We start from the raw sequence: 24,052 nt of genomic DNA, 5'->3' as shown, positions 1-24,052 counted from the left end.
AAAATACTCATTCAGTTTGTTTGCTATCTGAGCAGGATCATCAACACTCGAACCATCGATGTCAAGTGGACCAATCAGATTCATCCCCTTCCTTTTAGAGTTTATATAAGTAAAGAAATCCTTGCTGTTTTTCTTAGCATCTTTTGCCAAGGATTTCTCGTAATCTGCCTTCACCTGCCTAACCTCCTTTGTGACCTGATTACAGACTAGCTTATATCTGCCATAGGCTTGTGAGTCACTTGAAAATTTATATGCATCCCATGCATTTTTCTTCTCTCTCACGAGGCTCATTAGTTCATTTGATAACCATTTAGACCTAAACCTTGAACAATATTTCTTAATAGGTATGAAACTTTTAGTAGCATCCACGATTAATTCCTTGAATGCTTCCCACTTAGAATTTACTGTTGGTAACATTGTCAGTTGATCCCACTGTACAGAATTTAAAAACTGTCGGAGACCACTGTTTTTAAATTCTGTACAGTGGGATCAACTGTCGATGTTACCAACAGTAAATTCTAAGTGGGAAGCATTGAAGGAATTAATCGTGGATAGAATAAACTTTCAATAAAAGTTTGAGTTTCTGATTTACAGTGCCCAGCCCAAAAATAAGTGTTCACTTTTGGCTATTAATTCTAGACTTACTTTTCAACCATTATTTGCAAATTTTTGGAATGTTGTTATTTTTCAATGTTCCGAAAATTATGGTACATTGAATGGGCCTCTCGTGTATAGGTCGTAGCAAACATGTTAATGCTTTAAACACCTCAATGAGTTTGCCATGTAAATGCCTAGTTTACAACCTTTCCAGCTTACAAAATTAGCGCCTCTTCTTATAAGAATATTTCTTTGCATCTACAAATGGTCTCGTCCTCCTTTGTACCCTTTCATGCAAGCCAATATTGTAAGCCTCTAGATCTGTATGTGGTATATATACGTGTAGTCAGAACCGGAACTAGGCAACCTTCGCTTTTGGCAAGAGTGTTATTGGTACGCCCCCATTATATGCAGGTAGTTCTTTCAGTAGCATAGCTTGGCTCGTCAATGCCCGGGAGCAACATGTCTTCCTAGCATCCCTGATTGTGATAGTTAATTGCTTCAGTTTGTGCCCCTATAGCTCAGCATCCAGGGGAATTTCTCTGCACCCCCCCTTGCTACACCCCTGCAATCTTTATGAATTTATAAAAATTACTGTTGTAACGGACTACGATTTGCATTTCTCTCTATACATTAAAAAAGTTTTCCTACTAGTGATATTTATTCCAGCCAATGGAAGAAGTGGGTGAGGCAATTACATCACTACAAATGCAATTAATTATTGACAATTGCCTCCATAATGTTCACAACCTCATGCACGTGTTTCTCTGTCCAACATTTGATGTTCCATTGTAACCTTTTTTTTTTTGTATATTTGTAAATATTTTAAATATCTGTATAGTTTGTAAATACAAGTAGCCCTCGATTTACATCGGGATTAGGTTCCTGGGGGGTGCAAATGGAATTGCTACAAATGGAACCCTTTACATAATGGAGTCAATCGGAAATCAGAGGATTAGGTTCCGGGCACCAAAAATTTTACCTACCACTTTGCATCGATTGTTTTATTTTATTAGCATTCTTAGTTATAGTAATAGTTGATGGAGGCATATTCACAGCCCTACGTACATTAGGGTGGCTTTCACCAGATTCCATCCTCTGAATATTGCACTAGGATTCAATGAACTACTTTTACCAGACATGGCGTCTCTTTATTCTATTAAATTAGAAACTTTATAACATGATTGGCAAAAACTGCACATGACTATCACTATTATTATTTAATTTATTAATAACACAGTTAATAAAAAATTTTCGCGTAATAAATTTCCAACACGTATAAATAGCATAAACAACAACCAGCTGAATGCTTCACCACATTGACAGTTACCACCCGCATCCATGAGTGGCTACTTTGAGGGCAGGAATTTTTCTCATCTCTGATACAGATGTGCTAATTGCTGACTGGCTCAGATTGTCCTAAATCACATGAACAGTGCATGACACATAACACAGTATGATGCCATAAATTTTGTCTGACAATTTTAAACTTTCAATTTATAAAAAAATTTCAAAAAAAAAAAAAATTGCAAAAATAAATAAATAAAAATAAAAATGCTGTTGTGGCCAGTGATCGGCGCTATTGTGAATCGGCACAAATTGGACCAGCCCAAAACGAGGGCTACCTGTATTTTAAATATTTGTATAGTTTGTAAATATTTTAGTCCTGCCCTTTCGGATGCAACAATATTCCTCATGCATTATGGAACCCGAAGCAAAAGGCCTTTTCCTAAGTGACTTATCTAAATGCAGGTAAATAATTAAATAGTGATATTTATTCGACCTTGATAATGCACAGGCAAATAATTACATAGGTCATTTCCTGATTAGATATCGATCAGTGCATTTCAACAGGTGTCTTTTACTTAGAAAAGATTTGACTTTCTCTGTATACCTCTACATTTTATGTAGAAAAGCGTGTGCAGGGGTGGGTGAGCAAAGCAAGCAGGGGACAAAGTCCCCCCCCCAGTATTTATTAATAAAATAATTTAAATAATACAATGAATATAACAAAACAAAAATATCAAAGAAAAAGAAAGTTACAAATATTCATTTATATCTCTTGAGAATTTAATTCTATATAAACTACAAAGAAAGTACATAAAACTACAAAAAAATTAGAAAACCGGATAATTTGTTTATATATCTAGTATAAAATCATAGAAATAAAATATTGTGAAATATAGTACTTTTAACATTATAACATAAACTAAAAATATGCAATGAAGGTGCATTATTTTAATTGAATTTTTCTCACATTGAAGGACCTTTCACAAGAAACTACTATTACAGGCAGGGTAAGAAAAATTCATAGCACTATTTCTATATTTAGAAAGGTTCTATTAGACAATATTCATGAACGAATTGGAAAAGTTGTAAAGGGGTTACAAATTTTATATTCTGCAGAATTGATAAAACATGATTTTTCAAATATCTGTTGAAATATCAACAGATATTTGAAAAACTTTGTTTGTCCTCCAGTGGTTAGCATTGGAGGACAAATCAAAAAACTCAAAGGTGTGATATCACAAAATGGACCATACTTTATAGAAGTTTGTAAGTGGAGTTTCTCTCTTATTTTTGAAATTTGTAAAACACTGTTCCTCCCTGATATTTTTTTCTGTAAGTGATTATAAATCCCAAATTTATAATTTTTTTCACTCTCATAAAATCATAAAAATTTCTGGAATCATAAGTAGCACGTAAAAAGATAATGCAGTATTTCTTTTAATAAAATTTTTATTTTGAACAGAGAACAAAAGTTGACCAGAAGCTATTATCCGTGTCGGGAATACACCTTAATCTTTTGACTGGCTATAGAAAACAGTTGACTAGCATGACTTCTTGGTATGTCGGATAGGTGGCTGCATATATTTTACATTCCACTTACATTGTGGAATGGTAAACCCTTTAACCCTTAATTTGTGCTTTCAAATTGCCTAAAGGCCAGAGGTGGAAACAAAGCATACAAAGTTAAATCTCTCATAATCTATTCATTATATGGAAATTTTCTTCATTTTACAAAAACTTTTAAATGTAATTACAAAAAGGAATTCAAAAATTTTGCTATAAAGAAGTTCATTAAACACAGGTCCGACTGTAATTAAATCAAAAATGAAGCAATTTTAAAATATATAACTGATCATATGTGCCCTGCTTGCTCCACCCTAGTTCCAGCTCTGTGTAGTATATTCAAGGTATATATCCATATCATTGATAGTAACACATGCAACTGTCCTTGCAGGTTTACCATATTATTGAGAGAACTTCACATTATATCGTATTGCAACCCTCCAGGTTGTCAGCTTCAACATTGTTGTATGTGCAACTTTCAGTTGGTGATTTTACTTGGGATTACTGTGACTCAAAGTGTGATTAAAGTAGTTTGAGAACTAAACCTGATATTTGGGAAATGATGAAGCTTGCTGGGCTATTTGGTTGGATCTCCTTCTAAATATTCTCCTTAGAATAGAATTGATGGAATTGGCATATACACTGTATATGCTAATTCCATCAATTCTGCAACTGGAAGCATTGTCAATAGGCTTCTTTTGGAATTGCTACTAGTTTGTGTGTTACATTTTGAATAAATTCCTCAGTCATTGCAAATCTGTAACCCTTTGAATGGGCTTTAAGCTTAAAAAACAAAAAAAATCACAGGTAGCTAAATCCAGTGAGTATGGCAGATAAGGAACCCAGTGATGGAATGCTCCACAAGAAACTCTTGAATGGAAAGTGCCAAATGTCCAGGGGCATTGTCATGATGCAAATGCCAATTACCTGAGGTCCACTTTTCTGCTGTTTTCTCTGAACAGGTAGTTATTCTGTCATGCAATTGTGTAGAAATATTTTGTAGGTGTTCTGGCCCACTGTTTGACAATATGAGACAAATTAACAATGAACAATACCATGTGAATTAGAAAATACAATAGGCATGATCTTCACATTTGATCTAGAATTGTCTTGTTTTTTTTTTTTTTTGGCCTTTGATACCAAGTAAATTTCATTACTAAGTAAAATCACTCATTTTAAAATGCAGTGAAACACAAATACCGTCTATTCAGTGTGCACTAATTCAGACCTACTGTAGATAAGTGGGTGATTTGTATGTTAATGTGTGTATGAATAATGAGTCACAAAATGTAAGTTGTGACACATCACACTCGCTACACTGCCACAGTTTCAGGATACAAAATTGGTCTTGACTTTATGATAAAATCTCATTAGTAAAATAATAAGAGGAGTATACCTCAATATAGTGCGTAGAACACTTCCGTATGATACCCTCCAGAAATTAAAACGGAAAAAACTAAAAAAATCGATAACTTACCGGTACATTAAAGTAAAATAAATTTTCATTCCTGTGATCACGACATACGGTCGAAAAGCGTTGTCAGCTTCAGGAAGGAAAATCGTTTTGAATATTTTCGTTAGATTCCTTTAATTGTGTTAATTTGATTTTTAATTGATTTGAATTGTGTTAAATTGATTATTTAATTATTTATATTTTACTTTAATGTACCGGTAAGTTGTTGGTTTTTTCCGTTTTAATTTCTGGAGGGTATCATACGGAAGTGTTCTACGCACTATATTGAGGTATACTCTTATTATTTTACTAATATTATTATCAACATAGAACATATCGAGTAGTACAGCTCTGATTCATACTATCTAGATAAAATCTCATATATCAAACTTGGAATTACCTTGAACTTAATAGCTTTAAAGCTTAATTGCCATTTTTATATCAGTTGTATAATTTGTCCAAGTCTTGTTGTAGCAATGTGTATTTGTTCTCATTATTATGTGTATTTTCCATTTATCCATTTATTTTCCATTTATGTGTATATGAATGAGATTTTATTTTTCCTACTTGATATACATATATAGAAAACTGCAAATTTTGCATATGTTTTGCATAAAGTTGCTTTTGAAATTTTTAGCTTTAGTGATGCCCATTCATAATTTATATGATTGAAATGCAAATGTTAATAATTTTTCTCTTTGAAAACAGGGTACTCTCTATCCCAGAAAATCTTCTTTGACACATACGCTTTGCTCCAGATTACTTTCTCTCTGGAGACATATATCAAAATCTAGAACGGAATTTGAATCAAGACCTGATACAGGTAAAAAAAAATTATTTTTGTTACATACCATATATATCCATTACATTATAACTGTACAGGTTTTAGTTAGCAGGCTAGCTCCATTTTACACTACAGAACTTGCACTTGCAAGACTTTTCTTGTTCCTCTCCCCCATCCCAGTGAAAAAACAAATCACAATCTAAAATAAGTTTATGAAATGGCTATTTATTTACTAAATTCACATAAGTCGTTACAAATATTTATACTTCATTATATAACTAAACACTAGTTTTTTGTGATATTTTCAGGCTGCCATATTTGATTTGTGTGCTTGATCAATTTCTTATTCACATTATACCCTGCCTATGGATTTATAAACTTTCTTAGGATTATTCTAAACAATTGGTAACATTATTATTGTGAATAAAGTACAACCATTATACCATAGGAATTTTAATTTCACATATTGACTATATGGATGTCATGCAAAGCAATGATTACAACAGATGATTTCAGCGTGGGTGTGTGTGGAAAATGTATTGATAGCTTTCATTAATTAATGGAGCAAGAAGTACCAAATTTTTCGTCACAAAAGAACCTCAAAAATATTCAGTCAGACTTATCAATGAGAATACTAGTTGCAAAGCTAACCTTGTTAGGTTAGCTCTGCAACTAGTATGGAATGATAAGTCTGCATTCTTAATCTTTTCAGAAGGGAAGCTGTACAAGAAATTCCTTAAAACTAGATAGTTTTCATGTAAAGTTTTTCTTCTTGAGTAGAATTTTTGCCTATGAAATGCTTTGAAAAATGTACATTATAAGCTTGTTTTCCAAATATTTATTAACAGTTCAAGTACTTATTACAAATACTTTTTCAAATGCTTATTAGCACATAAAGATAGAATTCCTTTATGAAGTTCTAAGATTGCCAATTTCTATGATAAAGGCAATAAATAAAATATGAAAAAATAATTACACAGAGCTTAACAAATGCTAACACAATATTGTTTGAAAGTGAATGGCCTGTTATGTGTTGTGCAGTTGTTATGCATAAAAGAAGTTCCCGGAAAGAGAGGGGGAGGGGAATTGTGAAGTTGATTTAGAATAGCTCATGCGCTACAGGTACCAAGTATGACTGATGTTTGGTGCAAGAAAATCTAGATTTTGCTGCATTAGCTAAAAAGGGAGGAAGCCAAAGAAAAGGGGGAAAACATACATACTACTTATGTGTTTCTTCCCCTCATTTTAGATGTCCTTTGAATTATCCTAGGTTGTCAACCACAATCATACATGGAAGCAACTTCTTCCAATCATTAACAATTAGCTGGCTAAAAGAAAACTTCCTGCAGTCCATTCTGTACCTTTCCTCCTTTTGTTTGAAATTATGCCTCTGGTTCCAGCTTCACTTAGTACTGTGAAATTTCACATTTAATTTTGCCATTTTCTCAGAACCTTATAAATACCAATCAAATTCCCTCTAGGGTACATGGTTACCAAACTCTATAGCCCACATATTCAAAATCACTTCTCTTATGAGTGCTCTTTTTAATCTCACCAAGTGTGTATCCCTACTTGAATGCAATATTCCAAGTGCAATCTAGCAATTGTCACGTATTCTGGAATTATAACCTCCCTATATCTATAAATAGTTGCTCAATAAATCATCTACAAGATATGATGGGCCCTCATTGTTGCCTATTTGCTCTGGAAGAACTTCATGTCTACCTGGATCATAATCCCCCAAATCCCTTACTTTTTTACATCTATTTATTAAGATATGAGAATACCTGTGGCAAATATTTTGCCAAAACTCTTTCAGAGAAGTAGTAAAGATTAATATCAATGTAATTACAAAAACCTTTCCCTCAGCTCCCATCGCTGCTAGCTAAGGTGTCAGTGGGGACAGACTTGGGTAAAAATGCAATTTGATAATTTTTTTATGTATGACCTTATTGTCCTTTAAAAAAAATTTCAATTATTGCACAAAAATTATCTGGATCTGGAAACTAAAAGTTGCCCATGAAAAAAATGCCAACTTTGTTGAAAGTCTGACCCTGAAATTTGTTAATTGTGATGACAAAAGCTAAGAAATTGTCTTCTCTTCAAAGTATATGGCAAGTTAGTTTCACTTGGAGCTAAATCAATTCTCAGAATTTGAAAATTGGTAGAAAAATTTTTTGCAATTTTTTTTTTTTTTTCTCAATTTTACTACTAAATAAAACCTGTTGCAAAAGGAACCGGGTCAAAAGCTTGTTTAGTCTTTGAGTTATTCAAGCTCAAAGAGTGCTCTGGACAGAGGAACATAAGCAAATAATTATATAGATTGATGAAGGTATATCAAGTTTAGTGTTTAAGTTTACTGATGATACAAAGGTGGGAAGAGTAGTTCATGACAGTAATCAGGGTATGCTAATCTAACAAGACCTGAATAAATTGGGAAGGTGGCCTGATAACTGGAAATTGAGGTTTAGTATTAATATGAAGACTTTTAGCTTAATGGCTTCTACTTTTTGTTCATTCAGTGGTAGTAATTTTGAAACATCTTTTGAAACAACTCACCTCTCTGTTCTGCATTTAAATTTTCATATGGAAGTGATTAAATTAAAATTAAAAAAGAAGGAAGGCTAATAAACTAACCACCATTAAAAACTACCTCTTTGAAGTGCACTTCATTACGTGCTTCACTCGGGTGACCCTTCACTGCTTCTGACAGCTTCACTCGGGTAAGTATTGAAAGAACACAAATTCATACACGACCACGAGATATCTTGGGATAATAATTTATGAGATTAAAATGCTAACCCGAGTTAACTCAGGATAATCAGGGAAGTGGTTAATACAAACACATTCTGTTTTATTCACTGTGTCTTTCTTTTGTTTTAGGAAAGTTCCAAATTTGTTTTTTGAAAGTTTCTTTTGAAAAAGTTTAAAAAAGATTTTGAAAAGATTCAAAAAATGGGTCTTAAGAAAAGTTTCAGTGTGTCAGCCCAAGAAAACACTCAAGAAAATCATTATTTAAACCAAGAAAGACATCATTGCCAAGCTTGAAAAAGGAGCTAGGGTAGTTGATCTGCCAATTGAATATGGAGTCAACAAATCCACCATTGGAACCATCTTGAAGAACAAGGTGACCATCAAAAATGTTGAGGTTGCAAAGGGAGTGACCAGATTAAGTATCCTAAGAAATCCCATCATTGAAGAAATGGAGAACTTGCTGCTATTGAGGATCCACGAAAGGCAAATGGCAGGAGATGCCATCAGCAAAGAAGTAATCTGTCTGAAAGCCAAGCACATCTATGCTGACCTGAAGCAAAAAACTCCAGGGCCAAGCTCTGAAGAATCTGAATTTAAGGCAAGCAGGGGATGGTTTGAGAAGTTTAAGGGGGAGGACTGGCATTCAGTGTCATAAGGCATGAGGAGGCAGCAAGTGCTGATAAAGAAGCCACTGATAAATTTGCCAAGAAATTTCAGAAGCTCATGAAAGATGAAGGATACCTACCACAACAGGTCTTCAACTGTGATGAAACAGGGCTTTTCTGGAAAAAAATGCCCAGTAAAACCTACATCACAAAGGAAGCTCTGCCAGGCCACAAGCCTATGAAGGACCGGCCTCCTCTTTGCTGCCAATGCTAGTGGAGACCTGAAGATCAAGCCTCTCTTGGTGTATCATTCTGTAACACCAAGAGAATTTAAGAAGCACTCAGTTGTCAAAGGCAAACTTGGAGTCTACTGGAAATCTAACCCAAAAGCTTGGGTTGCTAAGCTTCTTTTCAGAGACTTGAAGTCTTTGCACCTACAGTGAAGAAATACCTGGAGGAAAAGAACTTGCCAGTGAAAGCTGTCCTCACCATGGATACCTGGCCACCCACTTGATTCAGAAGATGCCCTGGAATTGGAGTTCAACTTCCTGAAGATTGTTTTCTTACCTCCCAACACTGTACCTCTAATTCAGCCAATGGACCAGAATGTCATAAGCACCCTTCAAGAAGCTCTACACCAAAGCACTTTTCACCAAGTGCTTTGAAGTTTGCCATGCTTCCAGCTTCATGACAGGATTTGGAAGGAAGAATTTAACATTGTACACACCATTAGACTCATAGAAAAAGCTTGGTGTGAAGTGTCAGTCAGTAACCTTAATTCTGCCTGGAAAAGCCTGTGTTCAAGGAGAAAAACTTGTAATGGAGCCAAAGTCATGAAGGACATTGTGGCAGCAGCTAAGGACCTGGACTTGGAAGTGGAAGAAGAAGATGTGGAGGAGTTAATAGAGGAGCATCAAGTGCAGCTGACCACGGAAGAACTGAAGGAGCTGTATAAACATCAGGTTGGGATGGAAAAAAATGTTTCCACGGAGGAGGAGAAAGAGGAAAACATCACCAAAGGTCCAATGCCTTCAGTTACTATCAAGGAGATTCTTCAGGACTGGAAGAAGCTTCACAACAGGGTGTTGGAGTGGCACTAAAACACAGCTGAAGTGAACAGAGTGGAGGACCTCTACAATGACAGCACTTCACTACTTCAGGAGCCTCCTTAAAAAGAGAGAAAAACAATCAATACTGGATAGATTTTCTTCAATGCTAAAAAGCAGAAACAGGCAGAAGAATTTAAAGAACCTGAAGCTTCTGAACATGAAGAAACTGAAACATGAACCTATAACCATGAAGAAGAATAAATAGTGTATGTAAATGGTGGCCTTTTTTTTTTTTTTTTTTTTGTGGAGGGTCTGGTACAAATTAATTTATTTTCCGTAGGATAGTATAGGAAATCGCGTTTCGTACCACAAACTTTTCATACCACAAACCGGTTCATGGAACGAATTAAGTTCGTGATACGAGGCCCCACTGTACTTGCCATAATGAAGTATAAATTACAATATTCACATACATTAAATGTCAGCTGGTAGATGATTTCTCTAATGTCTGGTGCATCAAGAAAATGGGTTTGCTTACTTCCTTTGCCGCCTCCTTTAATATAACTGGATAGATCCCATCCACTTCAGGTGCCTTTCTTATGTTTAACTTCAACAATTTCTCCTTCACTTTGCTCTCAGTTATTACAAAATCATCAAGCACCTGGTTACAGTTTGATAAACTTCTGGCATTTTCCTCCTTAATAAGATAGCTCCTCATGTGTGAATGTAGATGCAAAATATCATTCAGATCATCATTATTGATATTATTCAACCCCTTCCTTCTAGAGTTTGTATAAGTATCCTTTGCCAAAGATATCTCATAATCTGCGTTCGCTTGCCTAACCTCCTTTGTGACTTGATTACAGACTAGGTTATATCTGTTGTAGGCTTCTGTGTCACCTGATAATTTATATGCATCCCATGCATTTTTCTTCTCTGCCATGAATCTCATTAGTTCATCTGACCTCCATTTAGGCCTAAACTTTGAACAGTATTTCTTAATCAGTATGAAAACCTAGTAGCTTCCACAATTAGTTCCTTGAATGCTTTTCACTTAGAATTTGCTGTTGGTAACATCATCAGTTGGTCCCACTCTACAGAATTTAAAAACTGTCTGTGACCACTGTAGTGACCTTTACGGAAGCAAAAACTCTTTCCTTTACCCTTGATAGTAATTATATCTTTAAGTAAATCCCACATCAGTACACTGTGATCACTGTCAGCTAGTGGTTCCTTTATCTGCAAATTCTTTATACTCGAATAATCACTGCTGATAACCAGATCAAGAATACAGGTCAACCGTCACTAATCTGGCAGCATTGGGACCTGTGGGGTGCCGGATTAGTGAATTTGCCGGATCCCGGTGGTTAGATTAGCACATACAGTTTACCCAACAGCTAACCACCTCATCCTACCTTTAAAACGTTGACTGCCAATCTAGTTTAAGAAAAAAATTCCCCAGGGGCCAAAAATATTTAGCAAATAATTTGTTTAGTAATTCTAAAATAAATATTGTAATATCAGTTTTGTCGTTTTTTTCATTTAAAATATCAAAAAAAATGAGTATTTTTTTTTTGTGTTGCATATATGTGGGCAATGTGACGCAGTAGGTTACTTTATTTCTTGAGAAGCTGTGTCAGCCACATACGTGTGATGCTGTTACGGCATACATATGAAGATCGTTTCTGATTAATTTATTGCACACAAGGTGAGCACTGGAATAAAACTAATTATGATAAAATAAACTCTCAAACGTTGCAATAAATTTGTCAGTATTGTTAGAGATTTTGTGAAAAACAGTTCGTCAGCACACTGTATTATCCATCATATTGTGTTGTGTTTTTCTGCAAGTTTGTACAAGTGTGTTATAAAAAAAAAAAATCTGGAAAGGAATGGCTAAAAGAAAATTACAAAAATACGAGACACTGAGAGAAATTGCTGGAATTTACAACTGAGCAGAGTTAAACTTCTTACAGACTTCTTACAGTTTTTTCAGAAGTTCAACTTTATTTGTTATGGACAATGTATGGTGTTTGCACTTTACACCACGAGAAGCACTTCCTTTATGCATTGGAACCATGACTGGGGATAAATGCGAACAGGCTATAATAATAAATGCAGAAAAACAAGTAGGAATGGCTTGCCAGTGTTTATGAATTCACACCAACAGCTGAATGCTGCAACCAATGCCACCAAAACAGTAGCAGTAGGTGCGCCGACCCAGGAAATTTGAAATTACATTCATGTAAATTATGTCCAAATTAGCAGTGGAGCCAGATTGTTGGTGGCCAGATTAGTGATGGTCGACCTATATAGCCCTCTCTGATTGTCTCTCGAACATGCTGCTTCAGAAAACAATCATCCAATAAATCCACAAAAGTCTTGCTAATGTGCAAGTGACCAACCCATAAGTTTCAGTCAATATCTGGGAAGTTAAAATCCCCCATTATAACACAATCTGATTTACTGGTCCATTCTATTTCTCTGTATAATTGTTTGTTGTACTCATTAGAGTCATTAGGCCTATAACCCACTCCTACTCTCATTTTTGCTTTCCCATTGCTTATGTCACACTAAACTGATTCAACGTTGCTCTGTTCATCTATGTCAACTGGATGTACTTCCTTAGATTTTGTGTTTTTTTAACTAACAGCATAATCCCTCCTCCCTTCCTATCCTGTCTATCCTTTCTGTACACATTGTACTCCCCAAATTCCAATTCTGCACTGTTTGTATCTGTGAACTATGTCTCTGATATCCCAATAATACCTGCCTTTGATGTCTTGACCAGCACTTAAAATTGATCAAATTTATTTACAAGTATTATTTACATCAAATTTATTTCAAGTATAGAAGTACTCTAGGAGAGCTCATGGGATATTGTCAAAGACATACAGACATTTTGCTATCACGAACATGCAAGTGATTATTTCATTGTATAAAGCAATGGTTAGGCCATATTCTAAGTACTGAATACAAGTTTTGAAGCCTAATTTTAAGAAGGAAAAATGTAGAACTGTTGGAAAGGTTGCAGAGAAGAGCAATAGGATTTGTCAGGACATAAACTGGTTTTCTTACCATGAAAGACTTCAGTTCTGCATACTTCTGCACCTAGTATCTATGCACCTGTGCTTCAGGTGCATAGATACTAGGTGCAGAAGTTACTTTGATACTTTGAATGGGTTGGTAAACTAAATGCTTGTGACATACTTACTCTTTCTTGGAAAACACACACATAAGGGGCATAAACTTACATTGAAAAAGGTAAAGGATGATTGCAGGAAAGATGTATGAAAATTACTTTCAGTCAGAGAGAAATTGATTGTTAGAAACTTCTATCACGTGTTGTGGAAGTGTTTTTTTTTTTTTTTTTTTTTTGGCTAATACTGTTTAAGCTTGCATCATTTGCCATTCTTAATACCAGATACTAATACTAAAATCTTGCCACATATTGTTCTCCTGAAGTATAAAATGTGAAATAACATTAGCATTAGTAGAGGCATATGATGCAAGAAAGAAAGCTTATATAGCATCAGCCAAAAAAAAAAAAAAAAAAAAAAAAAAAACACTTCCCGTTTCACTCATCCATTCAATCCAAAAGTTTGTCTAGTACAACCTTGAAAATATATAAGCTGTCAACTTCCACAACAACAGATGGAAGTTTGTTCCAGCAATCAACCGCCCGCTGGCTAAAGGCAAATTTCAAACACTTCTATTCTACAACTGTCTTTCCTCAATTTGAATTTATGCCCCCTCAGGTGTGGTATCTGAGCAAGAGGAAGAATCCCATCAGTATTGAGCTTGCTCAAACCATTCAAGGCCTTATACACCTAACTTGGATCACCTAGCAGGTGCCTCATCTCCAGACTCTGCAATTTGCAGAACTTAAGCTTTTCTTGGTAACAGCAACCCTTTGTCCCACTCATTAATTTTGTTTCCCTTCTCTGTACTTGTTCCAGCAGCTCTACATCTTTCCTAAAATGAGGCCTCCAGACCTCCAGACGTGGCCAGGCCATTGCCTTATACAAGGGAATAATCATCTTATCATGGCTAGCAAAATTCCTATATAGCTTTGACAAGACCTCATGAGCTACTCTTGCAGCCTTTTTGCACTGCTCAGAAAACTTTATATCTGACTGCACAATCCCCCCCCCAGGTCTTTTTCATTCTCCAATACCCTGAGTGTAGTACCACACAGTTGGTATGTTACTCTGGGGATACTGCTATCCACATACAGCACTTTGCATTTGTCAATGTTAAACTTCAGTTGCCACCTTTCAGCCCATCTGCTCAACTTCTCCAGATCCTGTTACTGTAGCATACTGCCCTTACCATCATTAACAACCCTTCCAACCTTCGTATCATCTGCAAACTTGGATATTAAATCTGATATTTTTTTTTGTATCTTTATCAATATCGTTGATAAATGCAGAAGATAGCAATGGCCCAACACGGACTCCAGGGAACACTACTAATAACATTAGTACGTGAAGAGCAGTGTCAATTGATTAACACTTTCTGTCTTCTCCCACTCAACCATCCCTTTATCCATTACAGCAACTTGTCCTTAATGTCATACTGCTCCAACTTGTACAGAGACTTCCATGTGCAACAGTATCAAAAGCTTTCCTAAATAAAAATAATAATTAAAATACTTTCCTTAATCATGCTTTTAAATGAGCCCTTGCCTTCATGGGGTATTTTCATTAAGAGACAGTGAATCATCCACACAACTACACAATGTGATAATAAAATGGGTTTATTTTCACAATATGTTCTGGAGCCTTTGTAATTCCTTGTTCACATGCACTGATACTTCATACAGGAGATAAAGAACAAAAATACAATATATCAATGTCTGTATATGTTTCAGCAGGGTACCAGTGTTATATCAAATAAGCTCTTTGTAACTCTGTGTTGATACAATATTTTGCCTGTAAGATTTGCACATGGAAATTGATTACAACTGAAGTCCAAGTACTATAACCCAAATGTCTTCAATGTCTCTACCATTATTTCTATTTATTACATGATTATTAAATTTTTTAATATAAATGGCCTCTTTTATTTTTCTTTTGGGTAAAATCCTTTCACTTTCCACAATAGTGAAATTATTTTTACTAAAAGACTTTTTACAAATATATTGCCACAAAGAAATTGTACTGTACATAGACATTTTATTAATATGCATTTTGAGGTGTAATAACATTTTCTTTAAAATGTATTCTTTTGAAATATATTGGAGAATATAATATAGTAAAATCCCATCCAACAAATTTCTTTGGAGAAAAAGAAAATCAATTCACTGTACTTAAAATTTTCAAAATTATTTTAAAATACTCATAAAGTGAGTTTTTTGCTTTCTCAGCATACAGAAATAGTAACGTTTTCTTTATTTCAATTGAACATCAAGTTTAAAAATAATATTAAATAAAGAAATAACAAAATACATACAACAGAAGTAAATTAATTTATGCAAAAAATAATTTTAAAGGTATATTTTATTTGTAAAAAGAATTATAGAACAGTAAAAATTTAAACTATTCAAGACCTGAACACATAAGTTTTTTTTTTTTTTGATTTGTGCACTGTTCTTCAGGACCATGTATAATGTAGACTGTATGGTGTTAAATTGTTTTGGAATGTCAGTCTTTTTTTTTTATTTTGGCTCAAGTCTACTTCTTTTGACTCCCTTATTATTATTTTATTATTTTTATTATTTTTTTTTTTTTCCACACAAAATCCATCTGCTTTTCTTTATTCCTTTGTTAGTCATCTTAAAATGGTATTGTGGATGATTAGTTTCACTGATGAAACCAAATTGGTTTTATTTGATTTTACATTTAATATTTCATTATTTTAATTTTTTCCTCTATAAAAATTTTATACATAGGTAATTCATTGTGCTGAATTGTTTTTGTAAAACTAATTTCACTGAAACAAGTCTTACAAAGTAATATTAATAAGGGTGGCTAGCCAGAACTTGAAAATACTTTAATCAGTAAAATAATCATGTATTTGTAATGGATTTTTTTGTATATAGTGTATAATAAAGTAGTGCTATTTTTATAATAATTGCTTTTAATACAATTATTATTTTATTTAGGTTTTATAGGAAAAGGATTCAGTCGTCATTTGAATCGTTTGTGGAATTATGTTGTGAAGGGTGCTCTTGGAACCCTTCTCATCATAATAATCGTACCTTGTGCAACCATTTTAGCTTCCAGTATGTCTTTAGCTTTAGCACTGTTTGCACCAGTATGGTAAGTAAATTTTACTTAAATTAATTTTTATTATTTTACCAATATTCTTAGTTAAATAACTTTATTATCTGTGCACAGCATTTTAGTATATAGTTTATCAGTGTGCAGTGCTTGAAGAGGGAAAGAGGGTTTTCCTTTGATGAGTTTATAAACGGCTAACATTTTGACGTAATGAAATGTGTAGGTTTGGAAAATGCTTCTTTCTTTTAGGAACAGAATTTTCCCAGCTGTGGTGTTGATTTTTTTACAAACAGTAGAATCTGGCAGTTCAAACAATAATTTTTAAAAATAAATACATTACATTTGTGAAAGAGTTATTGTTACTCTCTGATAGATTATGCATAAGTCAGCTTGTGTAGTTGGCAGCTTGTAAAATCTTATGCATCATCCTGAGAGCATATAGGATTTCCATGTATCTATTTGGCACCTCCGTAGCCAGGTGGGCAGGAGCAGCAGTGCGTAGCACATGCTTCTTGATTAGACTGGGGTTCCAGCCCGTGCCCACCAAATACAGAGGATGCAAAAAGGTCAGGGAATAACCACCGCATATCCTCGGAGCAATATATGGCCTTAGTTGCTAATGCTCCTAAAAACCAAATAAATAACTAATTATGTATCTATTTATAAATAATAATGATTCATAAAAGAAAATGGCCTTTTTGAGCTTAATCAACCAAGAAAGATACTTATATCTTTATGGCAGGCTGCTTTATTAGGAGCCTGATTTATAAATAGGTTTTGCTAATATAATCAAAATACAATCTTAATGAACTTGACTAATCATAGCAAAATACTTATATCTTTATACCAAGCTGCTTTATTAGTGCCAGCTATGGTGCTATGTGCAGAAAAATGTGTAAACTGAGGATGTCACATGATGTGTGACATGTACAGAAAGAATTACTATAACTGAGTGACCCAACTAGTGCCCAAATTAGTTTACTGAAAATGGAGAATGAGCAAGAAAAAACACAATTATTTCATCAGTTAAAAAATCTTTATTCCATTTATGAGTTAATATATTAATTTTTGTTATATCATTTATATTCAAAAATGAGAACTTCACCCAAATTGCAGAATTAATGAAGATCTAACCTGCATTGTGAATAACCAATGGGCACTTGGCCTGATGAAAAACTATACTCCTTGATTCATAGCAGCAACTTAGTAAGCTTTCTTGCATCATATGCCTCATCAAAGCATCAGTCAAAAAAAAAAAAAAAACCACTTCCCATTTCACCCATCCATTCACTCCAAAGGTTTGTCCCATTCTTCCTTGCATTTATTTAAACCAGTGGTTTGCGAACCCCCAGGGGTTTGTAAAAGTGTTCCATCCAAAGGGGTTCACAATAAAAATTCTATAATAGCGCTTGCTTAGATTTACATAGGTATATTATTGTAAACTACAAAATATAACTAATAATAAACATTAAAGTAAAATAAAATTAAATAAAAAGTAAAAATTGCCAAAGAAAGAAACCACATCTCCCATAATTCCTTATAATTGATTTACTATTTTATAGTATACTATGTTAAACAAATATGTAATTCTGTAGATTGCAATTTTCAGGAAATACGTATTAAGGAAGGTTGTTCCAGAAAACAGCAGTTGAATGAATAAACAAGGAAGATGAAAAGTTGGTTCTTTGAGTTTGAAAAGTTGGTTCTGTGAGAATGGGACGGCAAAATGATGTTGACTGGTTGCGGCATGTGTTCGGACTCCTTTGAAAGGGAGAACAGGAATTATAGAAGCCAATTCAGAAGAACAGTGCCATGCATATAGAAAAGGCATGCAACAGAAACAGAAAATCTATGAGACAGAGAGTGGAGAGATTTTGTTAGAGATGAGACGTCGATTAGCCTAACTGCACTCTTTTGAATGGAATCTAGAAGCCTGAGAGAGGTTTTGGGGGCACCACCCCAGATGTGGGAACAATATTCCATGGTAGGACGAATTTGTGATTTGTACAGAGTGAGCAGCTGTTTGGAAGAAATGTAACACTGAGAGCAAAAGAGAAAACCCAGTTTATTAGATGCAGAGGAAGCAATATTTGTAATGTGCTTTATGCCAAGAGAGATTAGAAGTCAGGGTAATCCCCAAGGTCTTGCTTATAAATCGGAGCGTCATCGAAGATAAGTATAGGAGCAGAAGAATCCTTTTTGCAAGATATAAGACAAGACTGAGTTTTAGAAGAATTGAAATTAAATTATCTTTGTCCCACTGGAGAATTATCTGGAGATCAGCATTTAAGGATTTGCCAGTGGATACTTGAAGTTGAAGCTGTTTGAGCAGGGCAAGATTTCTCAAACTGGAAGGTGGAATGCAATGTGCATCAGCAAAACTATGGATAGAATTTCTGGTGGATAAAATTGGTGGAATGCATCAGCAAAACTATGGATAGAATTTCTGGTCAATGGAAGAAGGTCATTAATATACAAGAGGAAAAGAGTGAGAGAAAGAACTGAGCCTTGGGGAATACCAGCATTAATGGACAAGTTAGAAGACAGAGAGAGCCATCTACCATCACCTGCAGTGAGTGGTTAGAGAGAAAACTGGATACCCCAAAGAACAGCTGGCAAATCATAGGATGGAAGCTTGTAGTAGTAGTGGCATGTGATGCAAGAAAGCAAGTGAGCTTATGCAGCATCAGCCAAAAATAAAAAATAAAAAATAATCACACCATTCCCTCCAAATCTCCAAATGCCTGTCCAGTTCCTTCTTAAATTTATTTAACCTATCTACTTCCACAACGACAGATGGAAGTTTGTTCCAGCAATTAACCACCCGCTGGCTAAAGGCACATTTCCGCCCATATATTCTACATCTGTCTTTTCTTAATTTGAATTTATGCCCCCTTAGGTTCGTAATCTGAACAAGTCGAAGGTGCCTAGTCTCCAGCCACTGCAATTTGCAGAACTTAAGAACTTGGTAAGAGGATACCTTCATTCCCCTCACCAATCTTGTTGCCCTTCTCTGTACATGCTCAAGCAAATCTACATCCTTCCTAAAATGAGGCCTCCAGACCTGTACGCAGTACTCAAGGCGTGGCCTGACCATTGCCTTATACAGAGGGACAATCATCTCCTTTTCCCTGCTAGCAAAATTCCTATATATCATTGACAAAACCCCATGACCTGCCCTGGCAGCCTGTCTGCATTGCTCAGAAAACTTCATATCTGACTGCACAATTACTCGCAGGTCTTTTTCATTTTCTACCACCTTAAGTGTAGTACCATACAGTTGGTACGTTTCTCTGGGGGTTACTTCTACCCATATGCAGTACTTTGCATTTGTCAAGATTAAACTTCAGTTGCCACTTCTTAGCCCATCTGCCCAAATTTTCTAGATCCTATTGCAGTAGCACACTGCCATTACTGTCATTAACAACCCTGCCAACCTTTGTATCATCTGCAAACTTCGACACTAAGCCTGATATCATTGATAAATATACAAAACAACAATGGACCCAACACCGAATCCTGTGGGACTCCACTAATAACATTAGTCCACAAAGAGCAGCACCCATTGATTACTACCCTCTGTCTTTCACATTCAACCATCCTTTTATCCATTGTAGCAACTTACCCTTAATACCATTCTGCTCCAATTTGTACAATAGTATTCCACATGCAACATTGTCAAAAGCTTTCCTGAAATACAAATTTATGATATCAAAATTATTTTTTGCATCCAGTTCCTTTGTAACCACATCATAATCCTTATTTAGAAGGCCTTTATGCCAAACATGACCAAAAGCCTTTGAAATGTCAAGAGAAATGGCTTGAGTTTCACCAAACCTTTCCACTGATTTGTCTATAGATGTGTAACATAAGCCAGAATATCAACAGTGGAACGACACTGACAGAATCCATACTGGCAATCGTTGATCAGATGAAAGATTTCCAGATAGTTTTAAGAGTTGGCAGTTAATTGATTTCTCCATTACTTTTGAAAGAGTAGAAGTAATCGCAATGGGACAATAATTGGATGGAAGGGATTTGTCCCCCTTTTTTAGGAAATGGCTAGATATGAGCAAATTTCCAAGCAGAAGAAAAAACACCCTTGGAATAAGAAAGTGAAAAAAGATGACACAAAACAGGAGTAGGCTCAGGAGCGCAGGTTTAGAAAACAAGTGGAAAAATACCATCAGGATCTGGAGTTTTCTTAACATCAGACACATCAAAATCCTTCTGACATCCTTTTGACGGAAGCCCACAGGAGGCATTGAATGGATTGTGCTGGGAATGGTTTGAGGTGATTTCCCAAGATCATCAATACATGAGTTGGAAGGAAAATAGGATGCTAGCAGGTCAGCTTTATCTTTGGTTGATGTGGCAACAGAACCATCTGGTTTTGACAGAGGGAGCAGAGATGGGCAAAAGTTGCACCCAATAGCTTTAGCAAGAGACCAGAATGCTTGGCTACCGTTAAGGCAAGAAGCAAGTTTTCTACTCTTAGCCTGTTCAAAATCTTGTTTGACTGATTAATAACTGCTTTACAATTGTTGTGAGCTTTGGTGTAGGTAAAAAATGAAACTGAAGAATTGGAAACAAGCCAATTACAATATGCAACATTCTTCTCTTGAACAGCCTTGGCACATTTATTGGAAAACCAAGGTTTAGCGGGTTCGAGCCCGTGACCACCAAATACGGACGATGCGGAAAGATCATGGAATGACCACCGCCATATCCCTGGAGCAATATGGCCTTAGTTGCTGATGCTCCTAAGAACCAAATAACAAACAAACCAAGGTTTAGAAAAAGGACGAGATTTTAAAGTAGAGTGTGGGATAAAGGATTCCATTCCTACAAGAATAATTTTACTGACACGATCTGAGCAAACATTGACATCAGAAGTTTTGAAACAGTAATCCGACCAAGGGAAAGAAAAAAAGAAATCTCGCAGGTCATCCCATTTTGCATTCATGTAATGCCAAACAACATGGGGTTGGGAATAGCCATGAGATAAATTCTCCATTGGAGAAGAGACAATCACCAAGTTGTGATCTGAGATGCCTAAAGGACCACTCGCTTCGACCGTGTACTTAGAAGGTTTGTTTGTGAGAAAAAAATCAAGTGTGTTGGCTGTATGGTTGGATTTTCCAGTATTCTGGTAGATAAATGAACAATCTCTGCGAGGTCATTAGTAATTGCAAAAGCCTCAGCATCTCAACTAGCTGGGTCAGTGTGACTAGAAAACAGAAGCCAACTGGAGTTGTGAACATTAAAATCACCAAGGAAAATTACCTCGCTGTTAGGAAAGTTGGACTGGAAAAAGCCAAGTTGCAAAGAAAGGAAGTCAGAGCTCTCCAAGTGATTATTGGATTTGGAAGAACAGTAGAGACAGCAGATGAAGTTGACTCAATGAGGTAGAGAGGTTTTAAGCCAGAGAAGATCGAAGAGAGGAGATTCCAAATTACCAAGTCTCTGACAGGGAATATTGGAATGGACATATGCACAAGTACCACCTTTAAGGCAAAAGGAATCATATAGTGAATAATTTGGGCAACTGAGATGAGCAGTAATTGAATCAACCGATAACTGAGATTCTGTCAGAAAAAGTACATGGAGTTTGGCCGATTCAAGTGGAAGTGCAAGCTTATATATGGAAGCCTGTTTTTGCTCTTAGTAACCCTAACACAGCCCATGTATTTGCCTTTCTCATTAGGACCCTCAGCAGGCCCAGTAGTCTCCCACTTCTTATTTTACAGTCTGCTTGTTCTGCAGGCTTGTTTTACAAGCTGCATGTCCTTAGAAGTAGTGCATGATTAAGTTTTACCTCTGCTTGTGGTTTGTTTTCATTCAGCTGTAGTGTATTCTCAATTCTTTTCAATTTGAAGAATTTTTTAGATGTTATCTGACCATAAATTGTTTCTCTTAGATGAACTTTCTCTTAGATGAACATGACTTCCACTTATAAAATTATGACTATGGAAAAATTCATTTTTAAATGTTTTTGATTAACATTACAGTTTTAGAAACATGTCTGAAATAATAAACAAAGCCTACCTTTAATAATATGCTTGTGTGGCAAGGGATACTAAATATTTAAATCCCCAAACTTGGAGTTGAGTCATATATACAATAGAAATACCTTACCAAAGGCCAGTTGAGTAGAATCCAACTTTCTTAGCTTTGTACAAAAAAGATAGAAATTATGACAAGAGTTGAACCTGCACTAGATATGGTCATTCTTTTTAATAATCTATTAATTAACATAACAATATAAAAACAGTTCAGTTACTTACATAAAAAAATATACAAAAAATAATTCAGTTCCTTACAAGTTTAACTAAAATAATGAAGTGAGAAAAGGAAGCTGTTTTCCCTTTTCTTGAGGAAACTGCTTTTCCTTTTTTCGAAGAAACCAGTGAAAAGAAAAAAGCTGTCAATGTGGCACCAAATAAATTGGAGAAAAGGAATGAAAGTTGGAAAAACCATGAAGACTTACATATTGATGAGGCTCCTGGAGCCTCATTGATATGTAACTTTTTAACTTGTTCTCCATCCAGGAAGCTCAGGCATCCCTGGAAGAGACCAGCCGGAGAATAATGGGTGGTCTGGCTTACCTCCTAGCAGTATGTAGGGGGGGGGGGTAACATAGGGTCCCACCAGAGGCCCTGTGGCCAAAAGCCAACCCAACATAATACTTTACACATAAAACACACAATGCTTTTTCTGGCTTTTACAAAGTATATTATTTAAAAGAGAACATAAGGCACAGATGTGAGAAACCACCAGTGGTGCTTCCTCCTCAAACATTATATACACTATGCAGGCATGCCCTGTAATATCTTCATTATATTTTCAAAACAAATGGGTTAAAATCTCTGAAAAAAAAATATTATTGAATGCAGTGATACCATTATTAAATCATAGTTTCTACACAAAATTTCAGGAATGTCTGAATGATACATCTACAAGCCTTTTGAACCACCCTTGTAAATAATAATAGAGAATCTCAATAACAGAGAATATGTTAATAATCTGTTTTAATTCAGATGTAAGCTGTTTTATATTATAAATAGAACAGGTCTGTTATAAATAGATTATGTAAACTTTTATATTAATTTTCAGTTTTGATAGATTCTAGGAGATCCTAGCTATGGGGTTTAGTTTTTGCTATTGAAAAAAAATTATTAAATACTTTTTCTTTTCAGGATTCCAGCTTCAACACTAGCATTTCATTTGTCTATGGTATTTGTTTATGATTTTGATTCTCCAAGTAAGTAAATTTATTTTATTACACACTTTATAATATTAATATTAATTTATTATTTATTATAATATTATTTAATATTAATATTAAAAGTAGTATTTTGCTTTTTGTCTTAACTTGTTATTATACTTACAGGTTATAGTCGACATAATTTTTTAGTCTATTTTATTGAAATTTCATGAATTTTTAATAGAGATGTTAGATAAAAAACTTTTCTTGATAGGTATCATAAATTAAAACTGATAAAGAGAGTAATTTTATTGTTGGTAAAAAGAATATTTACAATGTGTGAAAGGGTGGGGGGAGTTGAGGGCATGCCACAAGCATCTGCTCAGAATTAATAGCTTTATTATATAAATTTGTCACCAAGTCTGTAATGTGAATAATTTACATTTTGTAAAACTTAACTGCTTTCTTTTAAAATGACTACTCTAAAAAGTAGAAAGAAGTGCATGCCCGGGTACTACTCCAAAGC

The 24,052-nt window shown here is 34.9% G+C and overlaps 1 protein-coding gene across 1 annotated transcript in view; it reads left to right on the top strand.

Annotated features, from left to right (window-relative positions):
* Positions 1 to 24,052, top strand: part of LOC150076763 (uncharacterized) — a 408,267-nt gene that overhangs the window by 252,717 nt on the left and 131,498 nt on the right. The window contains exons 20-22 of the mRNA XM_090386915.1: positions 5,612 to 5,726; positions 16,202 to 16,358; positions 23,519 to 23,583. Of these exons, the coding sequence (XP_090243041.1) occupies positions 5,612 to 5,726; positions 16,202 to 16,358; positions 23,519 to 23,583 (337 nt within the window). The remainder of the gene's footprint in view (positions 1 to 5,611; positions 5,727 to 16,201; positions 16,359 to 23,518; positions 23,584 to 24,052) is intronic.

The sequence above is a fragment of the Mastigoproctus giganteus genome, chromosome 12 (assembly GCF_048544385.1).
Source record: "Mastigoproctus giganteus isolate SK-2022 chromosome 12, ASM4854438v1, whole genome shotgun sequence".
Taxonomy (NCBI): domain Eukaryota; kingdom Metazoa; phylum Arthropoda; class Arachnida; order Uropygi; family Thelyphonidae; genus Mastigoproctus; species Mastigoproctus giganteus.
This window is presented reverse-complemented; position numbering and strand designations above follow the sequence as displayed.